The 16,286-nt window shown below is 31.8% G+C and overlaps 1 protein-coding gene and 1 pseudogene across 6 annotated transcripts in view; one reads left to right on the forward strand and one right to left on the reverse strand.

The window, feature by feature from the left end:
* Window positions 1–16,286, forward strand: part of CTDSPL2 (CTD small phosphatase like 2) — a 75,033-nt gene that overhangs the window by 20,923 nt on the left and 37,824 nt on the right. For 3 of the 6 annotated variants that reach the window (XM_011355033.2, XM_011355035.2, XM_011355034.2), the window contains exons 2-3: window positions 5,266–5,475; window positions 8,765–8,803. In XM_011355033.2, the coding sequence (XP_011353335.1) occupies window positions 5,290–5,475; window positions 8,765–8,803 (225 nt within the window). In that variant the 5' untranslated portion in view covers window positions 5,266–5,289. The remainder of the gene's footprint in view (window positions 1–5,265; window positions 5,476–8,764; window positions 8,804–16,286) is intronic. The other 3 variants (XM_011355036.2, XM_023527826.1, XM_011355037.2) reach the window with 1 other exon arrangement.
* On the reverse strand, window positions 10,833–14,698 carry LOC105288767 (annotated as a pseudogene).

Here is a 16,286-nt window from a genome sequence, read left to right on the forward strand (position 1 = left end):
GAAATAGTTGTGTTTTGTTTTTGTGGTCTTATCATTTGTAATTTTATTATCTGTAGGAAGTTAGGGATTTTATTCTCTCTTTTTCTTTAATGATAACCGTATGGGCTCTGATCTACTTTCTGTTACTTTTTAATATGAAATTTGTTTTCCTGAAGTTTTAGGAGGAGGTTTGATTCAAGATAGTTATTGACTTAAAAGGAGCTTTCTTATAATGTTCAAAAATATGGGGACTTGCCCTATGAGATGGCTTAGTTTATGTTTCTCTTTTCAATTTTTTCTAGACATTCTCTTTTCTTTTCTCATTTGATCCTATCCTACTCTGTTTTGACTTTATTCAGCAGTTTCTTTTCATTGTTGAACCCTGTCAGTAGTTCTGGTTGTCAGGGTTTTTTCTTGTTATTTTTTTAGTGGAAAATATCAAATATACAAAAAGTAAACAATGGTATTAATTCCCTGTACAACCATTACTTGGTTTCGGTAATTAACATTTTGTCTTGTTGGATCTATACCTCCACCCACTCCCAACTTCCTCCTACCTGATTGGTGGTTATTGTTATAAGAACTTTTTACAGGTGTTTAGGTAAAATTTACATACATTGAAAAATATAGATCTTAGCTGTAAGTTTTGACAAATAGATCCACATCCATATAGGACATTTCCTTTACTCAAAACAACTTCGATTCTGATATTTTTCTCCTTAGATTATTTTTACCTGTTAGAATTTCTTTTAATGGTCATCAGATATGTACTCTTGTGTGTGCCATTGCTCAGCATGTCTATGAGATTCTTTCATGTTAATGATATTAGTAATGTTGCTCTCTAATTCTGATTATTATTCCATTGTATGAAAGCGCCACAATGTTCATCTTTCTTTTGCTGGGCATTTTCACTGTTACCAGTTCAGGGCTATTGTAAATAAAGCTGTCAGGAACAATTTTGTAAAAATATGTTGTTGTGAACATGTTTACATTTCTCTTGGATTACAAACTTGGAAATGAACATACTCGATCAAAGGGCTAGGTGTCGTTTATTAGAAATTGCTCAACTTTTACCAAAAACCCACCAGCAGAACTTGCATATCTGATGATGAATAATGTTGAGTACCATTTCATATGCTTGTGGCCAGTCATCTAGTTTTTACAGTGTCCTCTCAGATCTTTCGTCTATTTTTTCTATTGGCTGCTTTGTCTCTTTGTGTTTTAGAATTTCTTTATACATTCTGCATACATGTACTTTACAAGATACATGTTTGTGAATTTTCTCTCAATTTGTTGCTTGCCTTTTGATTTTCTTGTGTCTTTTGGTGAACAGAAAACTTATTTTTATGAAGTCTAGTTTACCTGGTTTTTGGTTTTATAGTTATTCTTAAATAACTATATATATAAATACTCATGTATTTATACATGGCCATGTCTTCTACAAAGAGATAGTTTTACTTTTTTCCTTTCTCACATGGGATTTCTTTTTCATGCCTAATTGCCTGGTTGAAATCTCCAGTAAAATATTGAATAGAAATGGTGAGAGTAGACACCTTACCTTATTTTTGACCTTAGGAGGAAAGCATTTAGTTTTTTACTATGAAATAGGATGTTAGCTGTGGGTTTTTCATAGATAGCTTTTTTTTTTTCAGATTGAAGAAGTTCCTTTCTATTCCTGGTTTGTTGAGTCTTACTGTTGTAAAAGAGTGTTGATTTTGGTCAAATGATCTTGTGGATTTTTTTTCTTTTTTTTTTTTTAAATGCGTTATATTGATTGCTCTCTATATATTAAATCATTCTTGCATTCCTGGGATAAATCCCACTTATTCCTGGTGTGTACTTTTTTTAAATTAAGTTGCTGGATTTAGTTTGCTAGTATATTGTTGGGGATATTTGCATCTGTGTTCCTAAGGGATATTAACCTGTAGTTTTCTGCTAGTGTCTTTGACTTTGGTATCAGGGTAATGCTGGCCTCACAGATTGAGTTGGGAGGTGTTCCTCATTTTTTTCTGAAGAGTTTGAGAAGGATTAGGTAAAATTCACCAGAGAAGCCATGTGGTCCTGGGCTTTTCATTGTGGAATTTTTTTTTTATTATTATTACTAATTCAGTCTTTACTTGTGAACCTGTCAGATTTTCGATTTTTTTCGAGTACATTTTAGTCTTGTCTTCCTAGACATTTGTCCACTTCCATATAGGCTATCTAATTTGTTCATGTATATGTGTTCATAGTATTGCCTTATAATCTTTTTTTTTTTTAATTTCTGTAGTGTTGATATTAATGTCCCTTCTTTCACTCCTGATTTTAGAAGGCTGAGTCTTCTCTTTTCTTGGCGAGTATTACTAAAGGTTTGTGAATTTCATTGATCTTTTCAAAGAACCAGCTTTTTTGGCTTCACTGATTTTTCCTTTTTTTAAATATCTATGTGGGTTATTTCTGCTTTTATAATTTTTTAAATTCTGTCTGCTTTAGATTTAGTTTTCTTTTTCTAGTTTCTTAAAGTAGAAGATTTTGTTATTGATTCGAGGTCTTATTTTAACACAAGCATTTACAGCTAGAAATTGCCCTCCAAGCACTGCTTTCAGGGCATCTGATAAGTTTTGGTATGTTATATATTTTTTTCCATTCATCTTGAAGTATTTTCTAATTTCCATTGTGATTTTTTTCTTTATACAATAGTTATTTAAGAGTTTGTTGTTTAATTTCTGCATGTTTGTTAAATTCTCAAATTTCCTTTTTTTGTAATTTCTAATTTCATTCCAGTGTGGTTGAAGACCATATATTTGTATGATTTCAATCCTTTTAAATTTATTGAGACTTGTTTTGTGTCCTAGCATGTAGTCTCTCCTAGAGGACTAGGAGAGTCCTGTGTAAAGTGAGAATATGTACTCTGCTGTTGTTGGATACAGTGTTCTATGTATTTCTCTTTAAGTCTAGAGAATTGTTCAGGTCTTCTATTTCTTTGTTGATTTTTGTCTCTTTCTATTTGTTATTGAAAGTGGGGGTATTTAAGTTTCCAGCTATTATTATTGAATTACCTATTTTCACTTTAATTTGACAGTTTTAACTCATGTATTTTGAGACTCTGTTGTTGGGTACATATATGTTTGTAATTTCTCTCTAAGTGCTACTTTTTTACATCCCAGAAATTTTGATGTGGTGTTTTGTTATTTTTCAGTTCAAAATATTTCGTATTTATTTTTGTGGTTTCTTTGTGACTATGATTTATTTATAAATATAGTTTTAAGTTTCCAGGCACTTGGTACTTTTATTTTTTTGTTTTGTTTTTGACTTATAATGTGGTGAGAGAACATACTTTGTAAGATTTTAGTCTTTGAAACTTACTGAGGCTTATTTTACAGCTTATGGGTTATCTTGGTAAACATTCCATGTGAGATTGAAAATATTTTCTTCATTTGTTGTGTGAATGGTCAGTTTTGAAAGTTTATGAGGGCTTGATGGCTCTATCCCTTTCAGACCTATTACGTACACATTTTACAACTCACTATTGGAATGAACATTTCAGCTTCCTTCTTTAAATATTCTTGTCTTGCTTTCTAGTGAATAATCACTGGTCATTTTTTTAGTTCAAAGGACTTTTCTCCTAATCTTTCCCAGAACTTTCTTCAGAGTGATCTAGCATATTATTTATATACTATGATATGTACATATACTTACCTCCTGCACTTTTTGATTCTCGTGGTAGAGATTGTTTTTATCCTTTTATTACCATTCTGGTAGCAGGTGACCAATAACTATTTAAATTTTTATGAGCTGAACCTCCTAAGACTGGATTACCTATATACATCTTTAGTCTTTTAAGACCTATTGTATATCGATATATTATTTCATAAAATTTTTTAATTTCTAGAATCATTTAATGATTCTGGATTTAAGGTAGGTTCACCCTCAGATATTTTTGAAAAGACTTGAAAAAAAATTACAGAAATTGCTTAAAAATAACTTTTTTTAAAAAACATTCTCCATGCATTTCCTAAGGAGTAGTGTATTGTAAATAGTTAAGTAAATGATAAATGCATTGAATGATAAATTTCTTTAGAAGTTAACATTGACTCTTTGGGAGAAAAGGCAATATTTATTTTATTTGGGGATAGCAATTTAAAACTGAGTACCATTTGGTGACAGGGAAAAATAATTCTTTGGATATTTTGGGATGACTCTGGTGAATCTCCTGAGTTTGGGGCTTTTGAGGGTTTTTTGTCATTAAAGTAGATACTCTACACTAGAGTAGTATAAAGTATATATGTAAAAAGAGAGATATCTAACTTTTTTTCTGTGAATTCAGTTATGTTACATTAGTAAAGACAACTTCTTTAGCTTCCTAATTGGTCCAGGAATTTCTACACCTTTAGGAGTTGAGAGTGCTTAAATGGAGTTAGACTTTCTCTTAATGTACCCATTGTTATGAGTAGCTTAATTGTTCTCCACATTTTATAGCCTTTTCTAATTCCTTTTTCATTTTGAGCCTGAAGATGGTAAGATTAATGTATTGTTTATACAGGTGAGAAAAAACAATTGTGGCTATAGCTTAGCTATGGTTGAAGTAGGATTGGAATTTATATGTCTTAATTCTTTAGTGGTTTTGTATTCTGTTTCACAGATTCTAACTCAGGGCGTGTCTTAAATTACCTCTAAGTCTTGGGACAGTTTTGCCAGCCACTGATTTTTTCATCCATAAAATGAGAGAGTTCAAGTAAATTGCCTTATATTTTCTTTCTGATGTGAATTTAGTTTTTAAAGTATGTATGGTAAGATCAAATCCCTCAAAACAATCCAGCTTCTCATTAACACTTGTATGACTGTTGATTATTAGAATCGTGCTCATAGAATTGATTCATTTATTCACTGAGGGTTTTTTTTTCCTATTACATTGTGAGCTCCAGAGGACATAAAACTTTCCCTCTTTGTTTACTATTTGCTACATGCCCAGTGCCTTGAATGTGGTAAGTGCTCATTAAATAGCTGTTGAGTGAATGAATGATAATGTCAGCATGGGTGGAGACAGCATAGTGCTGTGGAAAGAGCATGCATACTCTTTGGTGTTCGATCATAGGATATCATATTTCAGAAGTTGTTGGGAAGGTTGCTTGGGATAACGTATACAAAAAAGTTCAAAGCACAGTGCCCTTCACTTCTTTTATTTCAGTCCCTTAGAGACCTGGACTTTTTTTTAACCAAGAGATTTTTTTTTATATATAAGCTGGGAAAATATGGGTGTGCTGGATTTAATTTTAATAAATAACTCTCTTTATTTTTCTCTTTTAGTTTTACATGTGGCACCCATAAAAGATGAGGCTGAGAACAAGAAAAGCTTCTCAGCAATCACATCCAATCCAAACACAACGTACTGCCAGGGCAAAGAGGAAATATTCAGAGGTTGATGATAACCTGCCTTCAGGAGGAGAAAAACCACCGAAGAATGAAACCGGCTTGTTGTCTTCAATTAAAAAATTCATTAAAGGAAGCACACCCAAGGTAATGGTTTTACCTTGTATTTATTAAAATTGAAGTTTAGTTTTTTTCAAGCATGTAAAGATGAGAAATCTAATATTGCTTGAGCCTACTTTAAAGGGACTATGTCTACATTTTGATGTTATGTTAACATGCAAACATTTAATGGACATATTTTTTAGTCTACTTAACTTAGCCTTCTGTTTTTTTCAGCATAGTGTTATGGGAAGTAAGAGAAAATTCTCTTTTACTTAAGCTGATTTACATGAATTATTTTTACTTACTTTTTTTCATTTCAAATAAGAGAAAATTTCTCATTAATATTATTAATACCTTGTCTAATTAGGGAGGTGACTTATCTATCTGAATTCAAACATTTGTACAGTGAAAATGTATTGTTTCATTAAAGAGAAAACAAAGTTATCAAAGAATGAATGGACGCTGACCAGGAGTCATATGCTCCAGATTCATACTCTGGACCAACTTGATTGATCTGAGGAGTCATTTACTCCTTTGAGCCTCAGGAAAACAGTATAATGGGACTAATACCAACTGCTTTGTCTGCCTCAGGGTTGTTTTCAGATTAGACGGCAAATGGGTGAGAAATCATTTTGAGAAATTTTAATGCACTCTGTAAATGGATAGTGGTATTAACATTCATCGTATATAGATTTTATCACTGTTTACTACTCTTGTATTTTTTGCGGGGACTATTACGACACATTTTTCATTGTAATGTAAGTTTCTCACTTCAATATGTAAATCACTGGCGACTTATTCATAGTGGTAGATTTTGCTGTCATATAACTAATAGCTTAGTTACTGTGAACCATTGGCCAAGATTTAGAAGTATTCTGTGTTTGTAGAGTTTTTATTTTGATGGTTTTATTTTGTTTTTCTAATAATATAAAATTTCTTTTGTGAATTTTAATTAGAATTTTTAAAAAGTGTCTTTGAGTTAATTTACATAAACCTAAAAGTATTCTAGTTATTATTGTATGACAAAGATCAGATTTCTTCCAAAACATGAATTCCTGAATCTATAAATTCCTAATGGGTTGTCATCAGCCTCTTGTTGATGGGAATGTTACTTTTTTCTCAGTTCATTCTCTGAACAGCTCTAAATGTTGTAAAGTTCTTCATCTTAATGAAACTATATCTACCCTTTACTTTCTTATATTTTCTTTTTCCACATGTGCAGATGTAAACCCTCAATCACTATCTAGGCTAAATATTTAAAGTTTTAATTATGTGACAGTATATGATACGAATCGCCATCTTCGTCACCGTTTTTTGTTGTTTATGAAAGGTAACAACCAGAAGTAGGTTTTTCCTGTGTCTTCTGACTTCTGTTCATATTTACTTTCTTTGATCTCGGCATTCTTCTGTTAATGTGGCATTATATGATATATTGTGTCATATCATTTTTTTTTCCTCTGTAGTAGTTAGATCTATCTTTGTTGGTCAGCAAATTTTTACCCATGTCAACTAAAATATTCAGGGTTTTTCTGTAGAATTTGCTGTTGGGTTTCTTGTCTTTTCCTTTTCTTTTTAAACCAACTTCTAGGAGTTTTTCATTAATAAAGATGTTAAACAGTATAGGGCGATTAAAAACCTGTTTGCAAATTAGTGTCTTATTAATTAATTAATATTTTGAGGCACAGTTTTTTCTACAAATTCATTTAATTGTACTATCATTCCAGATTTTTTTATTCTATAAGATTGTTATGAAAATTAGTATGTGATTGCCTTACTGAAATCAAGGTAACCCTTTTTTCCCCCTAGTCTACTAACCCTATGTTAGAAGTAAATTAAAAAAGCCTAGCTTGTCATATATTATTCTTAATGAGCTTATTCTTGAATCTAATTGTTACTTCCTTCTTATCTACATTGTCACTGCACCATCTTCTTGATAATCTAAAATTTTACTAAGTATAGATACAATGCTTATGTTCAGTATCTTAAAAACAGCATCATTGTCCTTTTTTAAATTTGGGTAGAGGTTGGCAGCTAAAGTTTATTGCATATTAGATGTTTTATATCCAGTATCTCCTTAATCTTTAAACCATCTTATAATATTTTATAGAAGAGAAAAACTGAGGCTTGGTGACTTTAGGTAACTTATACAGTGTCAATAATAAATCACAACAATTAGTTTTCTCAGGTAAAAAATAACAAATAAACAGGTAAATAATAACTAACAGTTATTGAGTGGTTACTATGCTCTGCACTGTTGTCAGTGCTTTAAATGTAATAACTTCTTTAAGCCTTAGAAACCATATGAAGTGGGTGCTATCATTATATTACAGATGAAGCTGAGGCACAGGGTGATTAAATAACTTGTGCAAGGTTACTAAGCTTTCAGTTGCAATACTGGAATTGAAATCCACGTACTGTTTTCAGAGCCTATACTCTTAACCACTATGCACTACTGCTTTAATGAGCGTCAGTGCTGGGATTTAAACCTAGGTACATTTGACTGTGATACCTGTGCTCTTTCTCCTGTACCATTTTGTTCCAGAGTAGCTAAATGTTGACTTTGTAGCATTTCCTATCTTCTGTAGGGATTAAATGGGATTGGAAATTATTCTTGATGAAAGTAAATAGGAGTTGAGTCTTCCAATTCTATCCACTTTGTCGTTTGTTTATAGTCTATTATCATCAGCTCAAAGCTTGAAACTTATTCTTTTTAGAGGAAGTTTTTCCCCCTAGTATTTTTTGCATATATCATTATCCTCCATCTTTAGTCTTTTTGACTGGATGGTAGACTACTTCTCTTATTTCCACAAGTGCCATTTCAAAACCAAGTTAGTTAGACAATTCCTTTTGTTGCCACTTTGGTTTCTTTGGAACTCTTCTTTTTTCTTTTGGACTTTTAAAGTTTATATAGCTAGGGCTGAACTCTTAGATAAGCTTTTTTGCTTTCTCTTTTGAGCTCTGCCCCTTCTAAGATATCTGACATTGTTTTCATGCCTGTCTCATGAGTCTGGCTGTTTGAAACTTGCTCTTCTTATATCAGCCTACTTTTTTTTCTCTTCTTTTACTATCATGATTGCTAGGACCAATGGCTACTGCTGTTCTTGTCATTTTACTATAACTGACAATCTGTATATATTGTCATTTTTATGTTACTAATAAGTTTTAGTCTGTGTTTTAGTCCTAACTGCATAAATTAGCCATGAGAGTATTTAGGTAATCTAAACATAGGTTGTTCATTTATGAATATAAAGGGTGTGTTTTAGTTTGCTAGGGCTGCCATAACAAAATACCACAAACTGGGTTGCTTAAATAATAGAAATTTATTTTCTCACAGTTCTGGAAGCTAGAAGTCCCAAGATCAAGATGTCAGCAGGTTGGTTTCTTCTGAGGCCTCTCTCCTTGATTTGCAGATGATCACCTTCTTGCTGTGTCCTCAGTTGCTCTACATTCTGTATGTTGTCTGTCTTAATCTCTTCTTGTAAGGACACCAGTTGTATTTGGATTAGAGCCCACACTTACGACTCCATGTTAACATAATTACCTCTCTAAAGGCCCCATCTCCAAATATGGTTACATTCTGAGGTTCTGGGGGTTGGGGCTTTAAATGAATTTTGGAAGACACAGTTCAGCTCATAACAGGGTGAATGAAATCTCTGGCCTCTTTCAAATCCAGATTTTATGATTCAAAGATTTACCACTTCTCAAATTTTAGAATTATTAAATTGTCAGCAGAAGCTCTCAGGAATTGTTCACATGCAGCCACTCTGCTTTTAGCATAAGATTTCTGCTATATATTTGAAGTGAAGGCCTCACAACTAAAATATATTTGCTTTATACCAGAAATCTACACCTTTCTAGAGTTTTCTCATAATAAAACGATCTTTTTCTCTGTTCTTATCTAAATATTTTCACTAATGAAATAGTGAAATCCTTACCATCAGTGCTCTCAGATCTTTTAACTATGACCTGCAGACAGAAATACATTCATACATATGAAACAAAACTCACCATTAATATGTATGAGGTGCTATGATTTTTCTTTTTCAGCCTGTTTTTCTTTTTTAGCCTGTTTTTTTCTTATTCTCTTTTTAAAGGTGATTCTAATACTTTAAATTGATTTTATAATCCACTGATGGGTTGTACCCCTTGGTTTGAATAAATGTGATTAAATGAAAACTATTCTAACTCTTTAATCTTTGTATTACAAAACCTCATAGTTTTATTTGGGAATTTTCTTCCCTCCTACCAAAATAAAATTCCAGTTGTTCGTGTAAATGTCTCTCCACATGTGTTCTTTAGCAACCAGATTCATGAAATAGTTTACCCTTCAGACTGGCGGGATGAATTGAATGGAGGAAAAGATAGCTTGTTTGAATTCATTCATATTCACATTCTCTCCCTCCCTTTATACACACACACACACACACACACACACAAACCTACATGCATGCATTTATTCACATTTTTCTTTGCTTTGCTGCTGAACTATGTGTATCTAGCATCCACATCTTACTTTCTAAATACTCCTTCACTAAAAGGAACTAGGGCTTCTTGAAGAAATGTCCCATTCTAGGGTTTGAGTAGTAACAGAATATAACTTTCAGACATGAGACCTTAATAAATATATAAATAAATGAGTGAATGATTGAATGAGAGAAGAAAAAGTTCTTCCCCCTCTTTACCCTCCACCCCAGATATCCAGTTAGTCAACATTTATTAGAGACTTTCCATTCCACATTAGATTAATTTATATCTTGCTTGAAAGTCAAAGACTGTATGTATTGATCTGTTGAAATGTGTTCTGCTCCATTGATCTATATATCTTATCTTTATACCCATACTACACTGTTTAACTTTTATAGTGAGTCTTGAAATGGGATAATATAAGTCTTCCAACTTTGTTCTTTTTCAAATTTGTTTTACTATTTTAGATCCTTTATAGTTACACAGAACTTTGAGTTAACGTTTTATTTCTCAAAAAAAAAAAAGCCTACTAGGATTATAATAGAAATTGTATTGATTATGTAGATTATTTAGCAGAAATGGACATGTTAATATTGAGTCTGCCAATTCATGATCATGATATATATGTATATATATTTTTTGAGAACAAAATTTTACTCAAACTATATCTTCGTAACAATGAAATACCAAAAGCTGGTCATTATAATAAAAAGAAGAGAGGAATTTGCTTCAGTTTTTTTTCTGAAAAATAGAAAATTATTATTGTCATACACTACCAACTCTGATTTATCTGTATTTGAATTATTCATTTTATGGATTATCTGAGGAAACTTTAAAATCATTTATTGGATTTTGCCTAATATTAGGTATGCATCTGGATTTCTTGTAAATTCAAGTAAATACATTCTCAAGGAATGCAAACAAAATTGAACATTTGCTTAAGTAAACATAATTAGGAAGATAAATTTATGCTTAGGAAATGTGCTCCAAAGCAAATTATTGGTTTCATCACTCAATTTTTACATATAACCAAAAAAAAAAGAGAAAAATCTGACTATATTGAAGTATTGGTATTTGAAAATAAGAAATTATACAATTTATATACAGAGACAACTAGATTATTTCGAACCCGAAGCACAGGGAACTTTAAATAAAGGCGTATAATGACATTTAGTACTTAAAAAGTAGTTTTTTTTATCTTCAAAGTACTAAGGAAACAAGTACTCGAGAAAATTTCAGCCCTCTAATATTAATAATGCAGAGGACAAAACAACTTAAATTTAAAAGGTCCCCATTACTACAAAATGTATCTTAAGTGTGATTTGCAAAGATGAAAGCGGTAGTTACAGCTAAGTTAGTAACATAACAGCTACCTATGAGCCCACGTCTTTTCTCAACTAACGTAAACACATATGTTTCATAATATATCTTACACACGGCATGAGTCACATCCTTTCAAATCCATATTTTGGATAATTTTTATCATCTGTATCATATGAATGGGCTATAATGCACAGTGAGTAGAGATGATCCTTTTATATTGTAATTCTTGATATATTCTCTATAAACCAAAAGCTGATCACAAACGTTACATTTAATGTAGGTGTATGTTCTTTAGGATACCTTAGCTCATTTTTACACTATGAGAAATTGGTGTGATTTACTTTGACCAATCTAAGATAGAAATATTATCTTAGTATTTAGTATGACTAATTACATCTTTTGTCAAAACTTGACCTTGAGTTTTGGGTGCTGGAAAATAAACTGTAAGACTGAAAACACTCCAAAATATATTGGCTGATATTGGTGTTTTTACAATACTTGCTTTTTCTTTACATTAACATAATACTTGTGAAAGTACCTATTCTTGACCAAGGGGGAAGAGGAGTGGTCTGAAGAATACCCAAATAAGGAAGCAGGAAGTTTCTTGTCATAAAAATTCCCGTTTTTAAAACTTTATAAGAATTTACTCCAAAATACATTGGTGTTTTAGTATAAAAATGCTGTTTCCCCCAATTTTTGAGTAAAATTTACAGGACAGGAAAATATAGCATTTTCATCCTGTAGGTTTAGTAGTTTGAGGGGAGCTTTACAATCCCTAGCTTGTAAACAGCATTAATTTATAGTTCTGACTATAGAGTTCTAACTGTTGATCTGCTTTCTATCATTCTAGATCATATTAATCTTTTCTAGAATTTCATATGATTGTAATTCATTGTGTCTTGCTTCCTTCACTCAGCATAGTTTTTGGGTTTATTTGTGTTACTGCATGTTTATCTGTAATTGAACTCTGTTTTATGAGTATACCAAATAGCATAATTTCTTTATCTATATGAATTGTGTGTGGTAGCTTTTTTGAGATATAATTCATATATCATAAAACTCATCCATTTAAGGTATAAATTCAGAAGCTTTTAGTATATGCATAGTTGTGCAACCAGTATCACAATCAGTATTAGACAGTTTACATCATCCCCCAAGGAAATTCCATATCCTTTAGCTATCACCTGTAAGTAAACTCCACGTCCCTAGCAACCACTAATCTACTGCCTGTCTCTATAGATTTGCCTATCCCAGACATTTTATATAAATGGAATCATATAGTATACAGTCTTTTATATAGTCTAGCTTCTTTCAATTAGAATATTTTCAGAGCATCCAGAATGCAGCATGTATCAGTACACTATTCCTTTTCATTGCCAAGTAATATTCCATTGTATGGATATGCCACATTTTGATTATCAGTTCATCAGTTAGTGGACATTTGGCTTATTTCCACATTTTGGCTATTATGAAAATAATGACTGCTGTGAACGTTCACATATAAGTTTTTATGTGGACATCTATTTTCGTTTCTCTTGAGTGTATATCTAGAAGTGGAATTGCTGGGTATTATGATAACTCTGTAGTTAGCTTTTTAAGGAGTTGCAGTTTTGCAGTCCCACCATAAAATGTGGAGGTTCCACTTTCTCTACATTCACATCTACACTTATTATAGTCTGTATTTTTAATTTTAACCATCCTGGTGTTTGTGAAATGCAACTCATTGTGGTTTTGATAATACATTTCCCTAATGACTGATGACATTGAGCATCATTTCATGAACTCGTTGGCCAGTTGTATATCATCTTTGAAGAAATGTCTAAGTCCTTTGCCAATTTTTAAATTGGGTTATTTTTGTCTTTTTATTAAATTGTTAGAGTCCTTTATACATTTTAGATAGAAATACATTATTAGAGATATGATTTACACATATTTTCTTCCATTCTGTGGACCTCTTTGAAGCACAAAAGTTTTTAATTTTGATGAAGTCCAATTTGTTTGTTTATTTAAAGTAACAAATGCACTTTTAATTGACCTACAGATAAAAACTACTCAGCAAGGTCTGTAAGCATTTCGGCCCCTAATCTCTTCGTGCTGTACCCAGGACAGTATTGAGGAAGAGGTTTAACTGGTTATTTTCATTATTTCACTTCATCCACGGTATTGGAAAAACAAGGCATGATATCAGTTTAGATGAAATGTGTGGCTAGCAGCCTAATCCAGTCGCTGTATTCCATATTTTTTCTTTAGTTCTTCTACTTTGTTGATGTAAGCTTTTGTGGAATCTTCCTTGGAAGTCCCTTTCAGCTCATTCCAGGTATCTCACTTGGCTTTGGCTTTGAGGACCAACATCCCAGGCTGTTCTGTATTTATGTCACCCACAGTCGCTTGTTTGTAGCAGCATAGATGAGCAGCATCTCATCATCTGCTGGCTTGGTCTTGAGGTACTTAACATCCTCAGCAGCTTTGTCAAACTCAGCCTGAGTTTAGCCAAGTAACCATTGCCAAATTCAAGGTGGTGAAGATTTATCACTAGGTTTTCTTATAAGCATTTTATAGTTTTAGTTCTTACATTTAGCCTCTGTTCCTTTTTAATTAATTTTTATAGGTGTTGTCAGGTAAGGATCCAACATATGCTTTTGCATATTTATATCCATTGGTCCCAGCATTATTTGTTGAAAGACTCTTTAAATTTTAAGAAACTGCTCAGCTGTTTTCCAAAGTATTTGTACCATTTTACATTCTAACAATGTCTGACTTAAGTTCCAGTTGCCCACATCCTCACCAATATTTGGTATTGTCAGTCTTTTTAACTTTAGCCTTTCTACAGGGATAGGTAGTATCTCATTGTGTTTTTATTTTGCATTCTCTTGATGATGAATGTGGTTAAGTAATTTTTCATGTGCTTGTTAGCCATGTGTGGATCTTCTTTTGTGAACTATCAGTTCAGATTTTTTTTCCATTTGAGGGAGTGACTTTTTAACTTTTCTCTTGTGATTTCATTAGTAGTCTCTCTTGAGCAAGCGGTTCTGCAAGTTTTTGATCTTAGGATCCTTTACCTTCTTACAAATATTGGAAACCCTAAAGAATATTTGTTTATGTGGGTTGTATCTATCAGTATATCTCATTAGTTATTGAAAATTATGAATTTTGAAAATATTCATAATTACAATTATAAATATACTACACATTAATACAAATAACATTTCAAACATTTTCTAAAACAATTAGTGGGAGAGATGATATTATTTACAATTTTGTAAATTTCTCTTAATGGTGGTTTTTATAGAAGGTAGTCTGTTATCATTGAAGCATATAAAGAAAACCATACATGTATAGAAAAGGGAAGAGCATTTTAATTAATTGCAAATACTCTGTTGATACTAATCCAAAACTTGACTACTGGTGTAGTTTCTGGGTTCTTTTTCCAAGACTGAATTTGAAAGCTCTGCAATGATCTTTTCATTGGTCTGTCTTGCATTTGGATTAGGTCTTTTACCTATGTATCGTTTTGTAATATCATGCACTGGTTATTTGGAAAATATTCGTTCGCTGAGTTGTGCAAATCTTCCATATGTGTGTCTGCATAGAGAATTTTATTAATCAGTATTAAAAAATAACACTTGTGAATATCCCCACTGATATCAACAGAACAGTCTAAGTATTGGGAAGCTCTCGAGCTCATTCATGGTGTTGGGTTCAAGTTTTCTAAAATTCCGATTTTTGCTTGAAAGCTCAAATTTTATTGATAATAAAATGTGTTGGTTTTTCTTAAAATGACAGGCTTGCTTTGTTCACTTTTCAGAAAAATACTACTTCAAGTAAAAATAGTTTTTCATTGGAAAAAGTAGACTAATTCAGGTTACAACTGAAACACTCTCAAATGCTTTTTCTCAAGACAATTATGGAAGCACATGTTTGCACCAGTTCTTTGTGTATCCTTCCCATCTCATACAGAAGGTTAACACACATTTAAGAGTTGAGATTTAATTAATTTTACAGCTTTATTAAGGACATTCTTAAGTAGTACCAGTTTTTCCCCCCTCCACTGCAAGTGAATGGCATTGAAAAATACAATAACTATTGAGTGTCTTGATTTGTGCTAAGGCGGTAATAGTTATATCCATCCTTGCTTTGCAAAATTAATGCAGATCTTAACACAGGTTATTCCAGGATAAACTGCGATGCAAAAAAATTATGTGCCCCTGTATTTGTTATACATTCGCAGTAAAGGTTTTTGGTGATTAAAGATCTTGATTACTTGATGCTAGTACCAGATAAAAACAGTCAAAACAGAAAGTTCAGCCACATCTGTAAGGCAGAAGTACAGTCTACATACTAACTCATTTTTTGTATTTACAAATGTTTCATTGACATTTTTTCTAGCAAGCTTTCAGCACTATCTACTGTGCAAGAGTTTATAAGTATCTCAGATATTATATACACTTTTTCTACTAATGCAATATAACTTGCTTTTTAAGATACTTCATTGGCTTTTTAATTTTTAGTTTGAAAAGTTGTAATGATTTTTGGCTTTTAAAGAAATAATTTTTGGCTTTTAGAGAACTCATTATGTGGTATATTTCTTTTTTAAAAATGCCAAATAATCTCAAATGGCATTGTAACTGAATTGGCACCATAATTCAAATATGTTCTATTACATAAGACACAATAAGACTGTGCGGTCAGAGGGAATATAGATTTATCACATTTTCATATGTAATTTGCAACTTCAGTTACTTTAGAGTAGATTTCTGTTTTTGTGAGTATGAGAATTCTGATATATCAGTTTCTTTTAATCAGTGCAACCATAGATGGAAATGACAAATCATCTAATTTCTCTTTTTTAATCCAATGACCTGTTATAAAGTTATAAATTTTTATTTTAAAATATTGCTAAATTCTAAAATAACTGTCTTTGATAAAATTTTATAAAACAAATTTAATATTACAAAGGAAAACAATAAGAGTACTCTTATTGTGTTTTCACATATATAGAAAAACTTTGAGACTTTAAGATAATTCCCTGGATCATAATGAGGCTGCGGAGATTAAAGCAGGTATAACTG

The sequence above is a fragment of the Pteropus vampyrus genome, unplaced genomic scaffold (assembly GCF_000151845.1).
Source record: "Pteropus vampyrus isolate Shadow unplaced genomic scaffold, Pvam_2.0 Scaffold19, whole genome shotgun sequence".
Taxonomy (NCBI): domain Eukaryota; kingdom Metazoa; phylum Chordata; class Mammalia; order Chiroptera; family Pteropodidae; genus Pteropus; species Pteropus vampyrus.